Source organism: Fringilla coelebs, assembly GCF_963513975.1.
Source record: "Fringilla coelebs genome assembly, chromosome: 8".
Classification (NCBI taxonomy): Eukaryota; Metazoa; Chordata; class Aves; order Passeriformes; family Fringillidae; genus Fringilla; species Fringilla coelebs.
In genome coordinates, this window is record NC_140066.1 from 18,695,525 (window position 1) to 18,714,921 (window position 19,397).

The 19,397-nt window shown below is 46.2% G+C and overlaps 1 protein-coding gene across 2 annotated transcripts in view; it reads right to left on the reverse strand.

Moving 5' to 3' along the window:
* The window catches only part of ANTXRL (ANTXR like), a 57,107-nt gene extending 52,848 nt beyond the window's left edge, over positions 1 to 4,259 (reverse strand). For both annotated transcript variants that reach the window (XR_014616357.1, XM_084210534.1), the window contains exon 1: positions 3,797 to 4,259. Coding sequence is in view for 1 of the 2 variants with exons in the window: in XM_084210534.1 (XP_084066660.1) it covers positions 3,797 to 3,957 (161 nt within the window). In the remaining variant the exon portion in view is untranslated. The remainder of the gene's footprint in view (positions 1 to 3,796) is intronic.
* Between the last annotated feature and the right edge of the window lie 15,138 nt (positions 4,260 to 19,397).

Consider the following 19,397-nt stretch of genomic DNA (forward strand, 5'->3'; position numbering starts at 1 on the left):
AACAACTTTTAGCAAACATCCCAAATAGGAAAAAAATAAGAAAACACTTTTGTCAATCTCACAGTCAAAAATAACCAAGTTGTTGTTTCATATTTGGTAAATTACAGCACAGACAGCTCGGCAGTTCAGACTTGTCTTATCAAGCAGCAGATATTTATGCTAAGTGTAGCTCCTTAGTTTAAAGGGGTTTCCATTTGTTGCATTAATAAACAATCATAATGATGCTACCAGGCATTGTTATAATTAGGAAACACTAGAGGTCAGTCATCCTTTCTTCTCATCAAGTGCAATTCAATATGATTACAAACAACAGCTGGATGTTAACAGCAAGGCAGGATGAAAGGGCGTTATTTACATTCTCAAGCACAAGTATGTCACTACAAGACTTGATGGCCAAGCAACCAAATCCCTAACAGGGCCTGTCCTCCACAGTTTGGGATGGGACAGAAACAAGTTCTTTGTGCACTGGGACAACCTAAGCAAACGAAGCGACCAAAGCAAGTGAGAACTACTCAACAATCCATTACGTCTGGCTTAAAGGCTTTTTACATTGTTTAAAGGTAAAACCAAGAACTTTGCTATCACAAGTGACTTGCTCTTACTGCATGCCACGGGAGAGGTGGGTGTGCCACCTGCAATATACACTGCCTTACCTCATGCAGAATGCACTTAGTTGCGTACAAAAGAATTGTTGCTGCTTCATTATGATATTTTAAAGTCTTCCACTGTGCCTCCAAACAAGCTCAGGCCTGCACAACTCATAAAGCACCAGATTCAGACAGAGCAAGATTGCAGACTCTAGGCAGCCGCCTCTGCAGCCAGCAAATGTCCTGCTCCCCCAGCTTGGAGAGATTTCCTCATTTAAGCATCCCCAGATACAAGGAAGTCCTAATGTAGCTCTGGCACGGTCAGCCAATCCTAAGGAGGATGATGGCTGGTCTCCCTCCCACACATGCTGCTTTTCCCTTTCATTATGCCAGCTTTTTGGGGCCTCTAAGGTTTAGTGGCACTGCCCTGATCTTGCTTATCCTATGGACTTAACATGAAGGACTGCAGTCAAACTCAGGCAGAGAAAAACTGCAAGAAAACATCAAGTTTCTTCTTTTTCTAATTGGCAGCACATATATTATACCAATAATTTCACCAGAAAATTTTTTCCATCTGATGGTTGTTGCCTGCAGGATTAAATCCTCACAGACTTTGCCTGGCAGAATGGAAAAGAAAAATCATGCCCCAATAAAGTCATTGCAGTAACACACTGCATAAGGAGAAAGGTTGTTGTCTTCTTCCAGATTTTCTCCTACAGATCTTTCTATTGGGAAGCAAAGTGAAGCAGACTTAAAGTCATTTTGGTTCAGCCAGGCTGACTTTAGAGACAGGAGCTGCCATTCAGCTCACTACAGGGTCACAGGATTAAAGCCTGGTATTTTCACACAACCAATACTTCAATCCTAGTGTTAGACAGCTAACTAAGACTGAATGCATCCAACTCCAGACTGGCAGGGCACCAAAAAAGAGAGGCAATCCCCAAGCCATAGGGGTGCACTTCGTGGTGTGTATGGCTGGGTTTTTCTGGAGTTTCTTCCACTGGAAATTACAGGCAGAATTCTTCACAGATATATGTCAGTATGGATCCAATATTAAAAAAAAAATATTGTTCACTGTATTTACAGATTTACCAGATGCTTCTGACTGGCTTCCTTGCTTCTCCCTACCTGAAATACCTGACTGAGGACATCAGTGAATTCTCAACACTACCTGGAGTTCCATCCTGATGAGCTGTCCCAAGACCCAGGGTATATCCACTAAATCAGTCGTGTCTGCCTCCATAAAGCTCCTCATGTTGTGCCAGATGTCACAGAATACAGCTGGGATAAATACACCCTCAGCCAGCACAGGACCTATGGCTCCCAAGAACTGGCACTATAATATTACCCATATGGATTGTAATGCAATCTCATTGAGACCAAAAGCAGCTTTCCCACCTCACTGTTACAGACCTGGTGGGAGCAGGCGCCCAAGTAACTCTTAACACAGCTTTTACCAAAGGAGAGTTATTTGGTGTAACTCTCAAAGCTCATAAAGGCTCAGTTTGCAATTGAAGCTAAAGAGAATTTTCCCCCTGGAACCCAAATGCATGATATTTTACTTCAACCATGATAAGGTCCAGCTTCCAGTGGACCACTGCAGTGAATGGACAGCACCTGAAACAAAATGAAAGACCTGTGGCTTGCAAAAAGAAAATACATTATTTCAGGTCCAGAGTACTAGAGAAGAACTTGTTCAGATGATCAACTTCCTACTGTTTGAAGATCAGTATCTCTGAGCAAATTGCTCTCTTCTCTGCTTTTATCTCCTTGAATAGAATATGAATGGCAACAGCACAGCCAAAAAAAGGGCTTTCTGAAAATACTCATGAATATATATATATATATATATATATATTCTGAAATATAGATGAAAAGTATCACGGGGTACAGTGGAGATTGCTAGGGGCACTCAATGTCATTGTAACAAAGACATTGTACTATAGAAGACAGAGGAGCCACACTGCTGTCACCAGCTTTCATTTTTACAGGGAATTCAGTGTAGGAACTGGGCATAACAACAGTGCCAGTCATTTCTAGGAAGCCTGGCAGGAATGAACTTGAGAACTAACACTAGCCCCCCACAGAGCCCTTTCTAGACACAGAGCTTACTTCAGGAACAAGTTCTAAGCAAGAGAAAAACAAAACAATGACCACATGGTGTATTAGTGTATCTTTTAGAACGGCAGAATGCCTTTGATCTTCAGCTTTTGCTCTAAAAACAGAATCACTATTTAATGACACTTTTTCCCTTCCTGAGTACAGACATACACATCTTGAGTGACAGTGACTTTTTGCCTCTTGCAAGCTATACCGAGGGCCTTATGGATTGATCAGTTCTCCTAACTAGGAAACAGAACAATACACTATACCTGGCTTGAGGGCAAGAACCACAAACTCTTCCATCTTTCATAATACCCTGTCACATAGGTAACCCAGGATGTATTAGATAACACAGTCATCACACTGCGGGACACTACCAATTTACTCCTTGAGTTAATCCCTGGGTTTTAATCCTCTGTCAAGCCAGAGCAGTACACCAAAAGAAAGAGAAATTTGTACCTTCTGAAAAACACCTGTGGGTGCACCAGTTTACACTTGCTTTGTTAGTGCTTGCTAAAACATGCCTACACACATGAGCTTAATCATACCCCCCCACCTGAATTCAGCTGACATAGTATTAAAGACAAGTCCTATTTTAATAAATGTAACTCAAACACAAGTTTAGACAACTCTGAAGAAGCTGAGCAAAAATAAGTTTTATAAAACCTTGTTCTTATAAGTGAACTTGTAAAAACACAGACAAGCAGTCTGGTCTTAACTTTAGGTAGGTCTGCATGGTCCTAGCACTGCTAAGTCCCATAAGTGACATCTCTGCACACATGACACAAAATTCCAGGAACGATGTGGGCACTGACCAACACCCTCTCAGATCCAACACTCACAGCCCACATGCTACAACCTGAAAGCGACCCAATTTCCCAGGTTTGCATGCACAACTAACTCAGCATAAAGGACACTACTCCCCTAAATGCTCCACTTGGGAAATATGCAAGTTTTGGGGAACAAAAATAAGGAACGAGCCCCACACGTCATATTTGGCATCAGGAGAAGACGTCCGGGAAGACGGGGGAAAGAAACAACATCCCTGCTGCTGCAAGGAGTCACTGAAGGGTGAATAAACGTTTTTAAATGCGACTGTCACTTACTTATCCAGGACGAAGTAGAGATCAAAGGCACCGTGACAGGAGCGCTGCTCTTCTTGCTCTTCCTCCTCCTCCGGCCGGGCGCAGCAGATTAAGCTCCCCATTGCCAGCAAAAAGCAGCCCAAAAATGCCGCTTTCTCCACACTGCTCCAGCAACTCGCCATCTTTTCCCTTTCTTTAATTCTTCCTCCTCCCCCAGTCTCTCTCTCTCTCTCTGCAAATCTTAGAGGCGCGTCGGAAGCACCGAGAGCAGAGGAAAAAAAAATCAAAATCAAACAAAAAAAAAGGAGAAATCACTAACTTCAGGATCTCAGCTCACCCCTGAGAGCTCGGGGCAGCCGTGCCCACGGGGCGCCGGACCGCTGGCTCCGGGCAGGGGGCTGAGCCCAGGCGGATGATCCCCAGAGCCCAGTCCCCCTTCCCTGCCCGGCTGCCCCCAGCGCTGCAGCCCCGTCCCGCAAGGAGAGAAGAGGCTCCTCTCGCACGGGCCAAAGGCAGGAAGGGGCAGAGGGAGGGGAGCGGGAGGAGGGAGACAGGATCTTATGGGGGCAAGATGAACTGGGACTTTCCTGTTCCGGGATACCGATATGGCAGAGGCTGCAGCTAGCGAGGGACCGCGGCTAGGGACCACTGCCCGCCGCCGGGGCACAGGGCGGGCGTTCCTGCCTCCTTCCCTCTCGGACTGCCCCCGGGGCAGGACAGCGGGGAGCGGGCTGGGCACTCCGCCGCCGGCGGGCACGGAAGCCGGCCGGGGCCGGGGCAGCCCAGCTACATTCCGGAGCATCGCAGCGCGTCCTGCTAAGCCTCTCTCCAGCAGGCTCGGGAGCGGCTGGAACCCAGAGGAGGTCAGAGCTGAGGGGTAGCAGAGCCCAAGGCAGAAAGAAGTTGCTGTAGGAGATGGGCGTCGTGGCAAAAACCTGTGACAAAGCGGAGGGGGGGGGGGGCACAACGCGAGCGGGCACTTAAGAAAAATCTGTTTGTAGCTGAGTGCAATTAAAAAGAATATTGCTTGCGGGCGGGGGTAGGTTTTCACGGCCCTCTCGCGCCACAGCAAATTGCTTTTCTTCGTGGAAATCTTGGTTTACTCACACTGGAGTCTGAACACATCCTGCAGGCGATGAGTAATGATGAAATGAAATCTCTTAATGGAGGCTTTGCACAGTACCATAATCACTCCCGGCCTGATACACACAGGTTACAAAGCGCTGCCCTAAAGAGATTGCCCAGCTCATCTGGATGCTGTCTCCAAAGTTTGAATAATTAGTGGCTCCCAGCCGCTTCCCCCTCCCCCACTCTTTGCAGCCCCTAATTAATGAAAAGAGCCACGGGGAGGGATGCGAGCAGAGTCACTTTGCATGACAGAGTTGGGGCTAGACATTTCGCACTCGAGGCGAGGCTCCTATCGCGAGCCAAGGAGGAGGGAGTCCATGGCCTGTGGGGTGCTGGCGCGCTGTCCCACCGAGCGCAGCCCCCGAGCGCCGGGGCCTCTTCACCCGGGAAGCTGCGCCATCACGCTCCTGCCGTCAGCCGCTTCTACGCGCCAGCAGCAAAAAGTGACACCTCCTGTCCCCGACAAAGGTGGTACCGCGGGGGGCACGGCCCACTCGGGCGGGGCTGCGGGCGTGGGACGTGTGCCTTGTTTCCCCACGCACACGGCAGCCCTGCCCTGGGTGCTGCCCGCTCCGCCCCGGGTGCGCGGCTCTCCGGGGAGCGGCGGGATGCCCCATGCGGCCGGCGGGCCCTTTCCCTTTCCCTCTGCGCGCCTGCCCCTCGGCGCACAGCCCCTTGCCCGTGGGAGCCCGCGCCCCTCCGGCAAAGCAGCTCGGCGTGCTTTGTGCGGTGCGGGGTGCCACCCGCGAGTCTGAAATACAGCTTGCACTTCGGGGAAGGCATCTCGATTTCAGTTGCGTGTTTCTGTGCTGGACCGAGTTCAGACACAGCCAACCGCGGCGGCGGTCGGGGACTTATCAAGGAAAGATTAGAGGGTCCACCGGCTTTCAGCCGCTTTGCTGGTTTAACTATGCACGGCTGAAAGCTGAATGCACTGCTTGAGTTCACCACTTGAAAGGTTTTTTGAGCACTGGCCAGTGGAGACCCAGCGATTACTTAGATCATGGAGAAATAGAAAAAAACCCACATCCTCCCTGGCGACATTCACAAAAAATGAGCAAACGGCTGCTGAGCAGCAGGAATCCCCCGCTTCCTCCCGCGCCGCCGGGCTTCGGCCTCGCCGGTGCCCACTAGTGTCCGCAGCCCGCGTGGTCCCCGGGAGCCCTCGGCACCCCCTGCCCGAGGCAGCCGTCCTTCCCCGCACACACCGCAGCCTTTCAAAGCGAAATAAAAATGCTCATAGCGTCAGATTCCCTCGGTGCCTCGAGAATATCAGAGAGTATCGTAAAATTACGCGGCAGACTTAAAGGGAGTCTCCAAAGCAAAGTAAGGCACTGCCGAGAAAAAAAATCACCATTTTTCGATAATGTGCGCTGCCCTTCTCTAGGCTCTGACACGTCCTTTGATTCTGCAAAGAGAGAGGGCCTGCTCATCTGCCTCCTCCAAAGGGCCCGGCGAGGGGGCACGCTTTAATGCTAGGTGGGCGGATGCAAAAGCAAGGACACGGCCGAATTTTGCCTCGGTCAGTGCTGGGCAGAAACACCCCGGGGAATGTGGGGCTGCGTCTTTGCTAGCGGCGCTTCCCCGCTCCTCCATCCCCTGCGAGGAGGGCCGGGCGCGGCGGGAGCTTGCGGGCCGCCTCTGCAGAGCCAGAACCTTCTGTTTCAAACAAAACAGCTTTTCTGATCGGCCTGAGCCCCTCCCGTGGCTGTCCCACCCCGGGCAGGCCCGTCCGGCCCCGAGCCCGAGCGAGGTTTCTGTGAGGTCAGGAGGGAGCGGGCAGGCAGGGCGGGCCGGGCCGGTGACCCGGGCGCCCGGAGCCATTTGATCGGGTCTTGCTCGAAGGAAAATCACACCAAGCACCAGGAGAGCTGGCCCTGAGGTGCGCATCTCACCCCGCTTGGGGCTCAGGTTACCTCAGCGCACCGTCTCACAGCGCTTCAAGCTCCCGTAAGGCAGGTGACCACGTCTAATGGTCCCTTCTTAAACCTTCTGTCGCTATTTGCATAAAGGCTGCAAAAATCATGAACTCTTGCGATATGAAGTGCAGTGGGAATTGTCCATCCCATTTTCCTGACACCTGCATCCCAAATCGGGCGGTGCTTCCCCAGCAGTATTAGGAGATGCCACCACCACACCCGTTCCTGGGCGGGCAGTAGGATGCAGAGCTTCCAGGGCGGCTGGGCAGCTACCAAACCCCCGCCCTCAACAATGCTGTTCTTTCGGCCCGAGCCGAATTTTAAAAGAGAACAGGAACTCTTGAGCTCATCCTCTATAATCCCTGTATCACAGAACACAGCGAGAGTGGTTCGCTCTCATTATTGGTATAAGATTACTCTTCAGTTGCAGCGAAAATCCATCCTTTCAAAAGCATTAAAGGGTTGACGTTTCTTTTCCTGATACAAGCCCATATTCAGATTACATGGACACTAATCAAATAACCCGGGTTATTTCATTTGTCAACATGTTCATAAAAATTTTCTACCAGGCGTTAAAGGCATTTATATGGAACGACATCTTTCAAAAGCAATGTCGCTAGTCCAGATTTAGGGTATATTTGATTATGACAAGACGTTTGATGGTTTTATTTTACATACCAGCTGTGCCACAAATCGTTTCATACCTCAAAGTCCTAATTTTTATCCTGCAAGTATTTTCTATGAAGCAGCTGTTTTCATTTTAAGCGGCTCTTGCCAATACCTGCAGCTCCTAGAAGAGCCTTCTATTCAAAAGCGTTGTCAGATGATCTAAAGGACAAGTGGGAAGGCGGCTTTGGAGATGGTTTTGTTTGGTTTATTTCGGCGTGCGTGTGTGTGGTTCCCCCCCCCCCAACTTTAAAAGAAACTCCTCGGTTCATGGTACCGTTACCAGGGGGAATCCAACTCCTCGGTTCATGGTACCGTTACCGGGGGAATCCCGTCCACCTTGTGGCTCCCCCGCGCTGCTGTGCGCGGCCGCTGCGGGATGGCTTCTGCTCGGCGAGGGCTGCGGGCCCCCGCGGGAGGGGTGGCAGCGGCTCCCGGGGGAGGGGGACGCCTGGCCGGCGGCGGGGGTCGGGGCCAGGAGCTGCGGTAGGCGTTTCCCGGGGTCTGCTCTGGGCGGGGAGCCGCGGCGGGGGAGGAGGGTGCCGGCGTGCTGGGGCGGTGCGGCGGCGGGGGCTGCGGCGCGGCTCTCGGGGGGCCGGGCGGCCCCTGCGGAGGGGTGAGCTGAGGTGAGCTGAGGTGAGCGCTCCGCGGGCACTTGTCCGTAGCGGGATCCTGGGAGAGGGACGGGGCGCGGCGGGACCCCCTGCGCCGCAGATCCCCCGTCCGCGGGGAGCCTGCAGCGAGTCCCCAGGTGAGCGGGGCCGGGGCAGAGGGGCCGGGCGGGGGTCTCGGCGCCGCCGCTGCCCCTGCAGAGCGCGGCGAAGCGGAGCAGCGCCGTCCGTCCCGCCCGGCCGGGCTGCGCTCCCGGAGCCGCGCAGCGCTGCGCTGCCGGGGCCAGCCCGGGCCGGGCCGGGGCCTGCGCGGGGGTCCCCGAACCGCCCGGCGCTGCCGCACGGCCGGACCCGCCCGGGGAGAACGGGGACTGGGACAGGGGCCGGGCTACCCCGGGGCCGGGAGCGGCCGGGAGCAGGTGAGGGCACGGGGGTGGTCTTTGCTGGCTGGTGCCGAGCCCTGACCGGTGCGGCTGCGAGGGGCCCGGCAGAGTGCCCCGAGCGGCGGCGGCCGGCCGGGGCTGCCGGGGCCGTGCCGAGGCGGAGGGGAGGCGGGTCCCCCTCGGCAGCCCCGCCGGCAGTCGCCCTTCTCCTCCCTCCCGGCTCTCTTGTCTCGCCGAGAACTCTCGAGCATCAGTCGCTCTTTTTATTGGTTACAGCGCTCTTCATCCTTCCAACTTCGACAGGTGATCAGAGCATCGTGGCTGTTCTAGGTACTTACCCAGGGTCTAATTGCTTTTATGAAATTGACGAACTTTGTTTGGAATAGCTCACATTGTTATTCTCTGTTTGTATGTGTTCCTTATATTGTGGATATCCATGTAGTAGAAATTTCTTACTTAAGTTAGGAGCTGCTATTGCTGTCACTTTAAAAGGTCACATTGATCTTTAAATTTGCAAATCTTTACATTAAAAGGTTTCTGTAGGAACTCAGTCTACTGAAAATGTTTGAAGCATTTTAATGACTTTTCTGCGAACTGACAGCTTCTAGTTGAAAGAAATGTCCATAGAAACTTGATGGAAGATCAGATTTTTTATTAGTTTTGTATTTTTAGTATAGTTGCTTTCAAATAAAAAGCAGTTGCAGTCATGCATGAAATTCAGAATTTAGTAATAAATGATGTCTCAGGAGTTTCCCCTTATTTTTGGCATTTAAAAATGTTGCACTTGACAGCTTTTGTTTCCATGTATTAAGTATAACTGGTACTAGAGAGAGGAATAGAGGAATTTATTTTGGCAGTAGAGAGTTTAAATTCATGTTTTTTTAATGTATAAAACTACACCAAAGCCTAAGCTGTTATTTGAGAGTGCAGTTCTTTTTTTGTGTTTAACAATTTTCCAATATTTCAAAGCAAAGTAAAGCTGCCTTATGGAACTCTACAGAGATATAATTTTCGAGAGAAAATAGTTTTGTAGCCATAGAAATATTAATGTAAACTCAAAATATTTAGATCCTGTTAACTGAATGTAATATAACCAGATGAGAAAGTGCAAAAATAAATTATGTGTAAGAATTACAGAGTGTACCAAAGATTTTGCAAAAGAAATTAGTTGGCTAAATCCTAGTATTTACAGATGGATATTTCCATGTCTGTAATGCTGTGATTCTATTAATATAATTTTCCTGCAGCACAGTCTTATGTCGCCTGCAATTGCTATTGAAAAACACCCGGTCAAAGAACAAAATATTTTGTTGGAAAAACTATTTTAGGTAAGGCTATTTTAATTTAAAAAATCACTTCCAATTAAAAGGTTTCATTGTAGCAAAAAATAACTTATTTATGTTGCCTCCCACAATTTCACCTTGCATAGTATCCTTCAGCTCTTATTGGAGTTGAACATCATGTAGTAAGTTTAGCACAAATGTAAGTAAGATAAATATAAGTTAATGCCACTTAGTACTGTTGAAGAAATCTTCAGCATCAGCCATGTAGAAGTAATTGATCTTTGTTTAAAAATATTTCTTTTTAAATACAAATGATGAACATGCAAAATCACAAAAAATAAATAGGTGTATGTATGGCTGTATGTTCAGCTATGAACACATGTATGTGTGTTTATATGTTTCCATCTTTATGTATGTGCTTACACACCACGTGAATGTGATTTTCTGTCAGAAAGAAACATTTGAACAGATACTACTTTTCTTTTAAAGCTGCCAAAATCAATAGCAGGACTCTTAAGTAGGATTATATATCTTTAAATTCAATCAGATAATGTAACTTTAAAGAATTTCTGAAAAAGAGACATCAATGTGAATTGTATGAAGAGGGAAGACAAGTATTTATGACTGTTTTCACATTTTGGTTCAGCCTGTTTATGTTTGATTCATGCTGTTTGTGTTTGGATCATGTTGTTTGGTTGGCTGTTGTTTCTCCATTTTCTGTGGCTGCATACAGGGAATGGTGGTTTTGTCTGCATGGATGCCTGGGTGAAGGAGCCAATGTACAGATCTTTGTGAGAACAAATGTGTTAGCACAGATTACTGTGGGCAGGGCTGCTGTTTGAGTGAATCAAGGATTTTGCTGAAATCAGGCACACACATCTGTGTGACAAGTAACTTTCCTAGACTGTGTGACAGATGAATGGTTGCCTTCTTTGTTCCCCCTGTCATGGAATAACATTTGCTTTCTGTTCTTTTTGGATGTCCCTGTAAAATTCAAACTTCCTGTGATGTTTTGGAGCATTATGTCAATTGCTGAATGGTGAACAGTGCCAGAGCAGCAGGTGCAAAACCAGACCAAGTCTCTGAGGTGACCACCAGCACAATTAAGGCCTGGATATGAGATACTGTGAGCTCTGAACTGAAATGTATCCATACAGTGTATGGCATGTACAGCTGTATGAGCAGTTGAAATTACGTATTCATAGCATTTGCTGTTTGATAATCCTCAATCCTGGCTGAAAAATTCCAACATGCTCCCTTTACCCTACAGAAACCCATTTTTTTCCTTTATCCTACAGACACCCTGTTTTTTAGGTCTTAGGCCTTGAAACCACAAGAGTGAAGTGGTGGATAAATGCACTGCTTCAGTAAATAGAACAGCTGTAAGCCAGTGAAGAGTCAGCCCTTCACACAAAAATAAAGTCTTTGAAAGCCAGTAGACTATGGAGCTGCAGTCATCTCCTCTTTATGCACAGGTGGATTGTCTGATTTATGAGTGACTTGTACAGCCCAGTACCATCCAACAGGGTCCATTAGATCAGACACAGTGCCAGACAGAAGTGTTCATTCTGTCCTTGGACCAACCCAATGGAAAGGAATACTGACATTTTATGCATCATGAGGCCAAATTCCTCGACCCAGTCTGTTTGAGCCACCAGGATTGCAGAAAATAAATGTACTTCATCCTTTCCAATGGATGTAGTGTGGTATTACTGTTGCTCATTGTCCACTTTGAAATATCAAGAGTTCTTTCAGTGCCTGCGCTGCATTTCTTGTAGTCAAGCCCTGGAAGAGATGGAACAGAGACCTCAGTGCTCCTGTTGTTCATGCTCTGCCAGATTCAAAACCTCCAGCTAAATCCACTGAGGCTTCATGTGGAACTGTGAAGACTGTTGCATCACTCATCCCAACAAGGGAGTATTAACCAGGCTTTCCAGCTGTGTGGGATAGCCCATTCCTTTCCTACCTGCCACATTTCTGGCCATGGAAGAGAGTGGAAGTCGAAATAGGGGTTCAGTGTGGAAATCCCAAAAACCATAGGGAAGTTTGGTACTGGGCTGCTATTTGAGAGCCAGTGGGGTGAGAGTATGTGCATCTGCTGGGACTTTTCAAATCTCAGTTATTTTCTCATCAAACCAAATGTGATGCTCAATCCCAGGCATTTTGTTCCTGGACATCAGGTAAAGAGTGGAAGTTGCATCCTTGTGGTGGTCTTGGAGACATGATGTAACCTTCATCTGCTTTGGAGAGGGAGGTCTGAGTGTCTGTGTAGCAGCTACCATGCATCAGGAGAGAGGCCACTTCAACTTCCCTATCCTCAGAGAAAATAAGAAGAAACCTGAAAGCTTTTCTTTTAGTTTCCACTTCCAAACAGTTCCTGTGTGTCACAAGACTTGTTGAAAGCAAATGTGGAGCTTGAGGTATTTGTTCATTTCCAATCAGGGATTTTAGCTCTGTCTTCTTAATTATTCCCACAGAAGTTTGAAAGATTGTTCATAATAAAAAGATTTGGCAGTTTCATGATTCACTAGGCTGGGTATCCAGCCAAGATATAATGATGGTTCATCAAAAGCTGTCAGCTTACATTGCATGTGCTGGGGATTTCAGATGATGGAAGACAATTTGAAGACCACACAGCCTTAAAATAGTAAGAACTGGACAACTGCTGCCTGAAGGTATTGGGATGGTACAAAGTCATGAGTACCCCGTAAACATGAAGGTCTCCAATTCACAGTAAAACCTCCATAAGGACCCAGTTTCTAAAAGCTCAAACCAGACACCAAACTCCACACCCCAAGCTGCCTCCTGATCATTCCAGAGCAATCTAGGCAGTGTGCTTCCCTATTTTTACTCATTATTTTTAGGTACTTGTCAGGTTAGAGTTGTGCAGCTGCTGTACAGAGAAGTGTGAAGAAGGAAAGCTGGGGAAGCCTGGAATGCCAAGGGAAGTCCATTTCCATGCATCAGGCTAGTTCAGCCCTGATTTTATTCCACTCCTTCAGATTCTGTTCATCTCTGCAGTGAACAAATTCCTCCTTGATGCCTAGTTGTGTTTCCTTCTTCCCAGGTGCCTAGCTCAGGTAAGCTCATCAGGCAAGTGTGGCTGAATCATGCCAGGAGAACAGGGGATATGTTAGATGAGCAGTACATCAGGAGCTGAGAGGAACTGAGAAGAGAGGTACTCAAAATATGCTCCAGCTGTAGCCCTGGACTGCAAAAAAAAGGTAAAAATTCCGGTCTCCACAGGTTTAATTATTGTTCTCTCATTTACCTCATCAGTGCTAATTGGGCTGTTCTTAATGCAGAAATGTGACATGGCTCAGTGGAAGGAAAGGGACCTCTGGGTCAGCCACCTTCTTGCTTCTCTGCAGGATCACTGCTGGGATCCAAATTTGTGACCAGTAAAACTGGGAAGAGGAAGAGTATAATCAAAGCTCAGAAATTCAGGGTGTATTGTCTTATGTCCATCTCAAAGATGGACAGGTTGCTAAACCTGAGACTCAGAAATGAGTGACATATGAGTAGTTTTTCTTAAAATCCTGAGAAATTCTTTCCAAGGTAATCCAAGATCTTTGCTTACTCTGCTGTGGGTATAATATCTAGCTGAGGGGTAGCAAACCAAACCCCCAGATGGCTTTCTTCATCCCAGAAAGGCTGGGAATGGCAACACATAGCTGTATCTCCCAGTGTTTTTGTACAATTTTCTTCATGTGTATGGGATTTTCAGCAGTGAAGGTGAAAAGAAATAACTTTATGCTCAGAAAGACCTGACTTGTACTCAAGCTGAAGCACGTAAACTCTGTTTTGCAGTAGCAGTGAGCTGAAAGAAATTAGTTGTTTAGACTTTTCATGCTTTAAAGGACTTCTCAGCTTGTGATTGAATTTAGGAAACAGGGGTTAGTTTCAGGATTTATTTCGTGGGTTCTGGGATTATTTTTTAAAGCAAGAATTCTCCATTCTTTTATTGAATTCCCAGCCAGTTTCCTTCAGTTTTAGTTTTGATTTTTCTGCTTTGCAGTTCACAACTTAAATAAATGGAGAAGAAAACCTGGCATAGAAGAAAAGCAATTGTGTAAAACCCAAGAATAGATTTTCTCTCTTTCCTATTTCGTATTCCCTTGAAATTTCCTTCATGTGTAAAGAATCCTCAGTTCCCTATAAGAACAGAAAATAATAAATGCTGCAGACAGAACCACTCTGTCTGCATCAGCTCAATTCCTTTATTATCTGTAGTTTATTGTGCATGACACTGCACGTCTGATCACGGATTCCTCAGGCTGACAGACCTGCTATTGAAATCAAAGGCAGGTTTGGCAGTGGCACAGTCACAGGTTATGTGCTTCAGGGAAAATGCCATCACACTTTGGAGCAGAAAGGAGTAAGTTAAAAGGTGAAGGAAGTGATGCCTCCTTTAATATTTCTGTTTCTTTTTTGCTTTCAGTTTTGTTGACGTGGGAATGCAGAGCTATGGTGTTTACATTAACCCCTGCTCTGGGGAAAGTCTGGAGTAAATACAGAAGTGGTTGGGAAGACTGAGGGGTAATACTTTTCAGGATCAAATACTTTCAATTATTTTTAAAGAGTGTCTTCTGTGCCATTTTTTTTTCAGCTAGGATAATTGCTTTGAAAGTGATATAACTATATGCAAATTAATCTACAGTTAAAATGGAAGTAAAGGTGAAATAGAAGTAGTTACTGACAATTTTGAAAATTAAATTAATTTTAAAGAAACAGTTTTTATTGCCTGCTTCTGTTTTTGATTGTGAAGAGCTGAACTAGCTAAATAAGTTCTGGGTGAAATGTTCCCCTCTTGCAAATGTGATTAATTAGTTTCCTTCTCACTTGCATGGTTGATCATAATACTGAGCAGGGCTACCAGTGCCTTTAGGGCCACTCAGAAGCTCCAAATGATGCCACAGTTCAATGTGGTTGCTGTGGCAAGGAGAATTGGGTCAAGTCCTCTGGAAATAGAATTCAGGGGAGTCCTTGCTCAAATCAGTGCTTCTACATTTGGGAATTTCCAGACATTTCTTAGGAGAGCTTGCAGTGACATCTGAAGGCCATGCAGTAGAAAACCAGGGATCTGAAAATTCCTTTCTTTTCCTCTCTGGTAACATGTTTTTCTCATGAGGTACTGGAGCTATGTAAACATATTTCAGGAAGGCAGAAGTTGTAACCCTAATTAGTTAATGGGATGCTATAGAAGTGCTAGGAAAGGGGAAGAGATTAGGAGGGGGCTATCTTTAGAGTTCCAGCTTGGAAGAACACTCAGAAAACCAAAAGTTGACTAGCAATTTGTGTGCTTCTCTAGAGGCAAGCAGGCTGGGAGCATTTGCTGGAAGCATTATTTGTTTAATGTGCTTTTTGATGGAACATCCAGAATTGTATAATCCATAGGGAGTTGCCTGCCCATAGGTCCTTGTTCTTTGACAGATCTGTCACACATCTCAGAAATCAAGATGCAAAATCCATCACTCAGGGACATGGTATATGTGTATCAGATACTGTCTGGGGGATGAAGAGTCCATTAAACAGCAAGTCCCTAAACTCATCCATATGAAGAATTCACATCTGTGACAGATAGAATATGGAGAGTACCCATAACAGGTGATCTGAGTCTAGTGTGCTACTGAAGCACTATAAATATTCATTTTATTTCAGCCTGTCAGAGATGTCTGTGGGTGATTCCAGAGGGATAGGAACTGCTGATGCAGAACCTGAGTGGGAACAGCAAGATCATGTTGTATGGGGGGATCCTGGGAAGCAGTGGCACTCCCAGCAGTTTGAGGCAAGCATATCATTGCCTGCTGTAGAGATGAAGGTCTGACCTTCCCAATGAAGCCTGTGGTAGAGTTCTGTAAGCTTTGCTACACAGTAGGAGAAGAGTGAATGAAATCATATGTACAACAGCTAGTGAATCTGTAAGAAATGAAGGCACAGCAGATTTATTGCTCATTAAAGGAGGTAGACAAAATGTGGAGATCAGTGGCATTAAGACAAGAGTAATCAGTTGGGTGAAGTCATGGGGAACAGTCATTCTCTGTTATGAGAATTTTCTCTCTTCTTCACTCACTGGGAAGAATGTGAGTGATTCACCTACTTCAGCCTGGCAAATTAAAATGCCAGGCATTCTAGTATACCTTCTCTATTTCTCATTATGACTCCATTTGCAAGTTCCTAATGAATTTCCTATGATTATGAAGACTGTTGGCAAAAGTGTGAGATTTGCATTGAAACCAGATTTTATAATTAAACAAGAGCTCAAGTACTGAGTTCATAGTTTGGTGTAGAATTCTCATTCAGGCTCAAGTCTGAAGTTCCTGAAAACTTGAGGGTGATTTTATTAAAAAGATCTGTAAGCATTCTTTACTCTGGCTGAAAGTTTTGCTTTAGATTATAACCAGATGAAAAAAATATAGAGGTTAAAACTTACATCCAAATTGAGGGATATTTCAGATCTTTCAGATTTATATTCTGACCTTCTTGCATGTTGTTTGTTTTTTTTCTTTTCCTAGCTAATTTCTGCTGTCTGTTTTGAGTGTTGTGGGTGCTGCTGCTGTATTTCAGCAGTTCTGAGGTCTCTGGTGGTGGTTTCAAGGTATGAGGTATGCACTGACTATTACACAGCCACCTTCTGCACTGGCAGGTGCCCCAGTGCAGTCACACTCCTGCTGACCCTCTCTGAGAATCCAGCAGGTGTCTCTGGCAGCAGTTGGACCTGACTTTGCACACAGCCATGGCTTGGCTGTCTCTGGGTTTGCCATGAGGGGAGGCAGGACAGAAAAGCTGAGCTGGCTGGGGCCCCTGGCAGCATCGTGCCCATACTCTGTTATTGAGATTTACTTCTGTACAGTGTCAGTGAGTATTTGACTGGACCTACTGGGAGAAGGGCACTATATGGAATTAGGCTTGGAGTACTGTTAAACTTTCCTGAGCTTTGCTGAGAAGGCACCTCTGTGTGCATTCTCCAGGCACCACCATCCTCTAGACTCATGGGACAAAGGTAAAATCTATGTTAGTAAACTTTCTTTAAAAGTGTCACACAGCTGGTTAACTTTCTTTAACAGCAGCAGCCATTGAAAAGTCATTTTGAGAAGTAATTTTAAAAAGCCTGCCATGGTAAAGATGCATTACCTAGGTTGTCTGTGGGTACCTCTTTCATGCTGCAGCTGCTGAGATGCCCAATCCAGCTGTAGTATCACAGTGATGCCTGAGAAGCTTTTGTAGATATTTATTCTCCTCTTTTCTTCGTTCCTGCTGTCTTTTGACCTCCCTTCAGCTCGTCTGTTTGGTTTCCTTTGCTCCACCAGAGAGCTGAGAAAGTAAATCAGTTGAATTTTTTTCATTTAAGTCATGTCTCAAGCTTCATTCATTACTTTAGAAAGTCAGTATTTCAGTTGTCTGTGGTAAGGGCAGCAGCTGCCAGAGAACCCCCTACCACCTGTTCAGGAGGCAGGACTTGTTCCAGTACTGCCCTGGATGAATCTGCACTTTGGAATGGAGACCCCTGAACGAGGGCAGGTTGGCAAACCCACAGGATGCAGCACATCCCTTTGCAGAGGTAGCAGCTCAGTTCTGAAAGCAGAACAGTCATGTTTGCTCACTGTTATCCCTCAGCTGATGAGCTTGGCTTAGTAACAGAAGCTGAAATCTTGTGGATGCAGAAGGAAGAGCTTTCTCATGCTATTTGAAGACTGTAGAAAAAAATTCACCCTTTTTTTTTCTAATGATGTTGCAGAGGATCCCCACTCTCCACTCTAAGTATAGGCAGCGCATCTTCAGCCAACACTGCAAAAAGCCATTTAAATGACTCTCCCTACCTGAGATAAACCTGACCAGACCCTATCAAACCCAGTACCTGAGGAGGCACCCAAGCTGCTGTTTGAGCAGAGGGTGGCAGAGGGAATGACCCACTTTGGAAAGAAATGATTCCTGCCTGACAGGGTGCTCAGAACCTGGGGCTGTACAATGCACGGACGGCAGCGGAGATGGGCATGTCCTGCTTCTCTTGCTCGAGATGGGCATGTCCTGCTTCACTTGCTCACGGGGCAGAGATGGGCATGTCCTGCTTCTCTTGCTCACGGGGCAGAGAAGGGCATGTCCTGCTTCACTTGCTCATGGGGCAGAGATGGGGATGTCCTGCTCCTCTTGCTCATGGGACATTGTGTGATGCTGAGATGTGACACTAGATGGTGCATTCGCCACGTGATTGGAAAAGAGAGATCTTCCCAGCGCCTTTGGAGCAAGGCTGACGGTCACTGTCCCATCTGCTGAGTAATCACAGTACATCCTTCTCACAGCTTTTGACAAAAGTGACCCTTCCATGCAAGAGTCAAATTCCGTGCTCCCACAGCTGCCAGGGTGGCACTTTGAGACTTTGGCACTTACACATGTCGGTTTTGGGGATTTTTTTGTCTGATCACATATTAAGTTAACAAGTAATTTAGAAACAAACAAACTTTAATGTCATATTGAGTTCAAGGGGTGCTTGAGGTTGGATAGAGGGCATATGTTATCCCACTCTTTGCCTTGGTTGTCTGGTTTAGGCCTTCCTCCTTCTGATGTTTGCTGCATACTGAATGTCTGACCATGTATTGTAATATTTTTAGGGTAGGGTCTTAGACCTTGCCTACAAGGAATAAATTATACTGAATTAACTACACTGATTTAGAAACTGATTTAGTTAAATCAGTGCAAGTCTCCTGAGCACTTTATACCACTTCAGTTTAAGTCATGAGTCAGTGAGTAACAAATCAATTCTGTTGTCAGAGAGTGAGAAAGATTAGACTAGATCTTCAGCCCTTCTATCTCAGTATTTATTAGGCTAAGGCCTCTTCAGGGCTTGTTGCTGTTCTCTTTAATTTTCTCTGCCTAATGGACCTGATCCAGCTCTTGATGGCGCAAATGAGGGGTTTTCCATGACCTCCAGCTGGGAGCTGGGGATGGCAATATCTTTATTAGAAACCTAGAGAGGCTTAGAATGACAAATAACTCAAGCCTGTCTTCTCCTCACTACATACTGAGTTCTCACATTGTGGCTCAAGTTGCAGAAATTGCATCTGCAGTGACAAATATATTATTCTACATTCAGGGCTGGAAAAATTTATCCTCTAAAGACAGAAATCTCTACTAACATTGTGCTAGGAGTATCAGTATGCAAAGAGTCATAATCTGATTTGAATTTCTCAACAACAGCTGACAACATATACTTTGAGGTGGGATGAAAACAATTCTTTTCAGAAATTTCCACAAATTTTGTGCATTCTGGTTGGATAGACTCAGGACTCAGGTTATTCCTGGTTTTATAGCAGCTTAACCAGAAACTAGACTGATGTTGCACTCAAGCAAAAGAAGCACAGCTTTTTCATAATGTGTTTCAAAAAGTCTTGCTTTATTTTGTTGCTGTTCTCCTTCTCTACCTCTCATCACACTTCTACAAAATATTAATAATAAGAAGATATCTGAGAATATGCTTAAGAGTATGCTGAGTTCTACTCACTCAAAATTTTGCTTATTTTTCCTAAATCATCTTACTGAAAAGAGCAGCAGTTGAACTCTTGGACTGTCTGCCTATTCCAGGAAGTGTAATTCACTTGTTTACAAACCTAAGACTTTGGTTTAGTGCAAGGTAA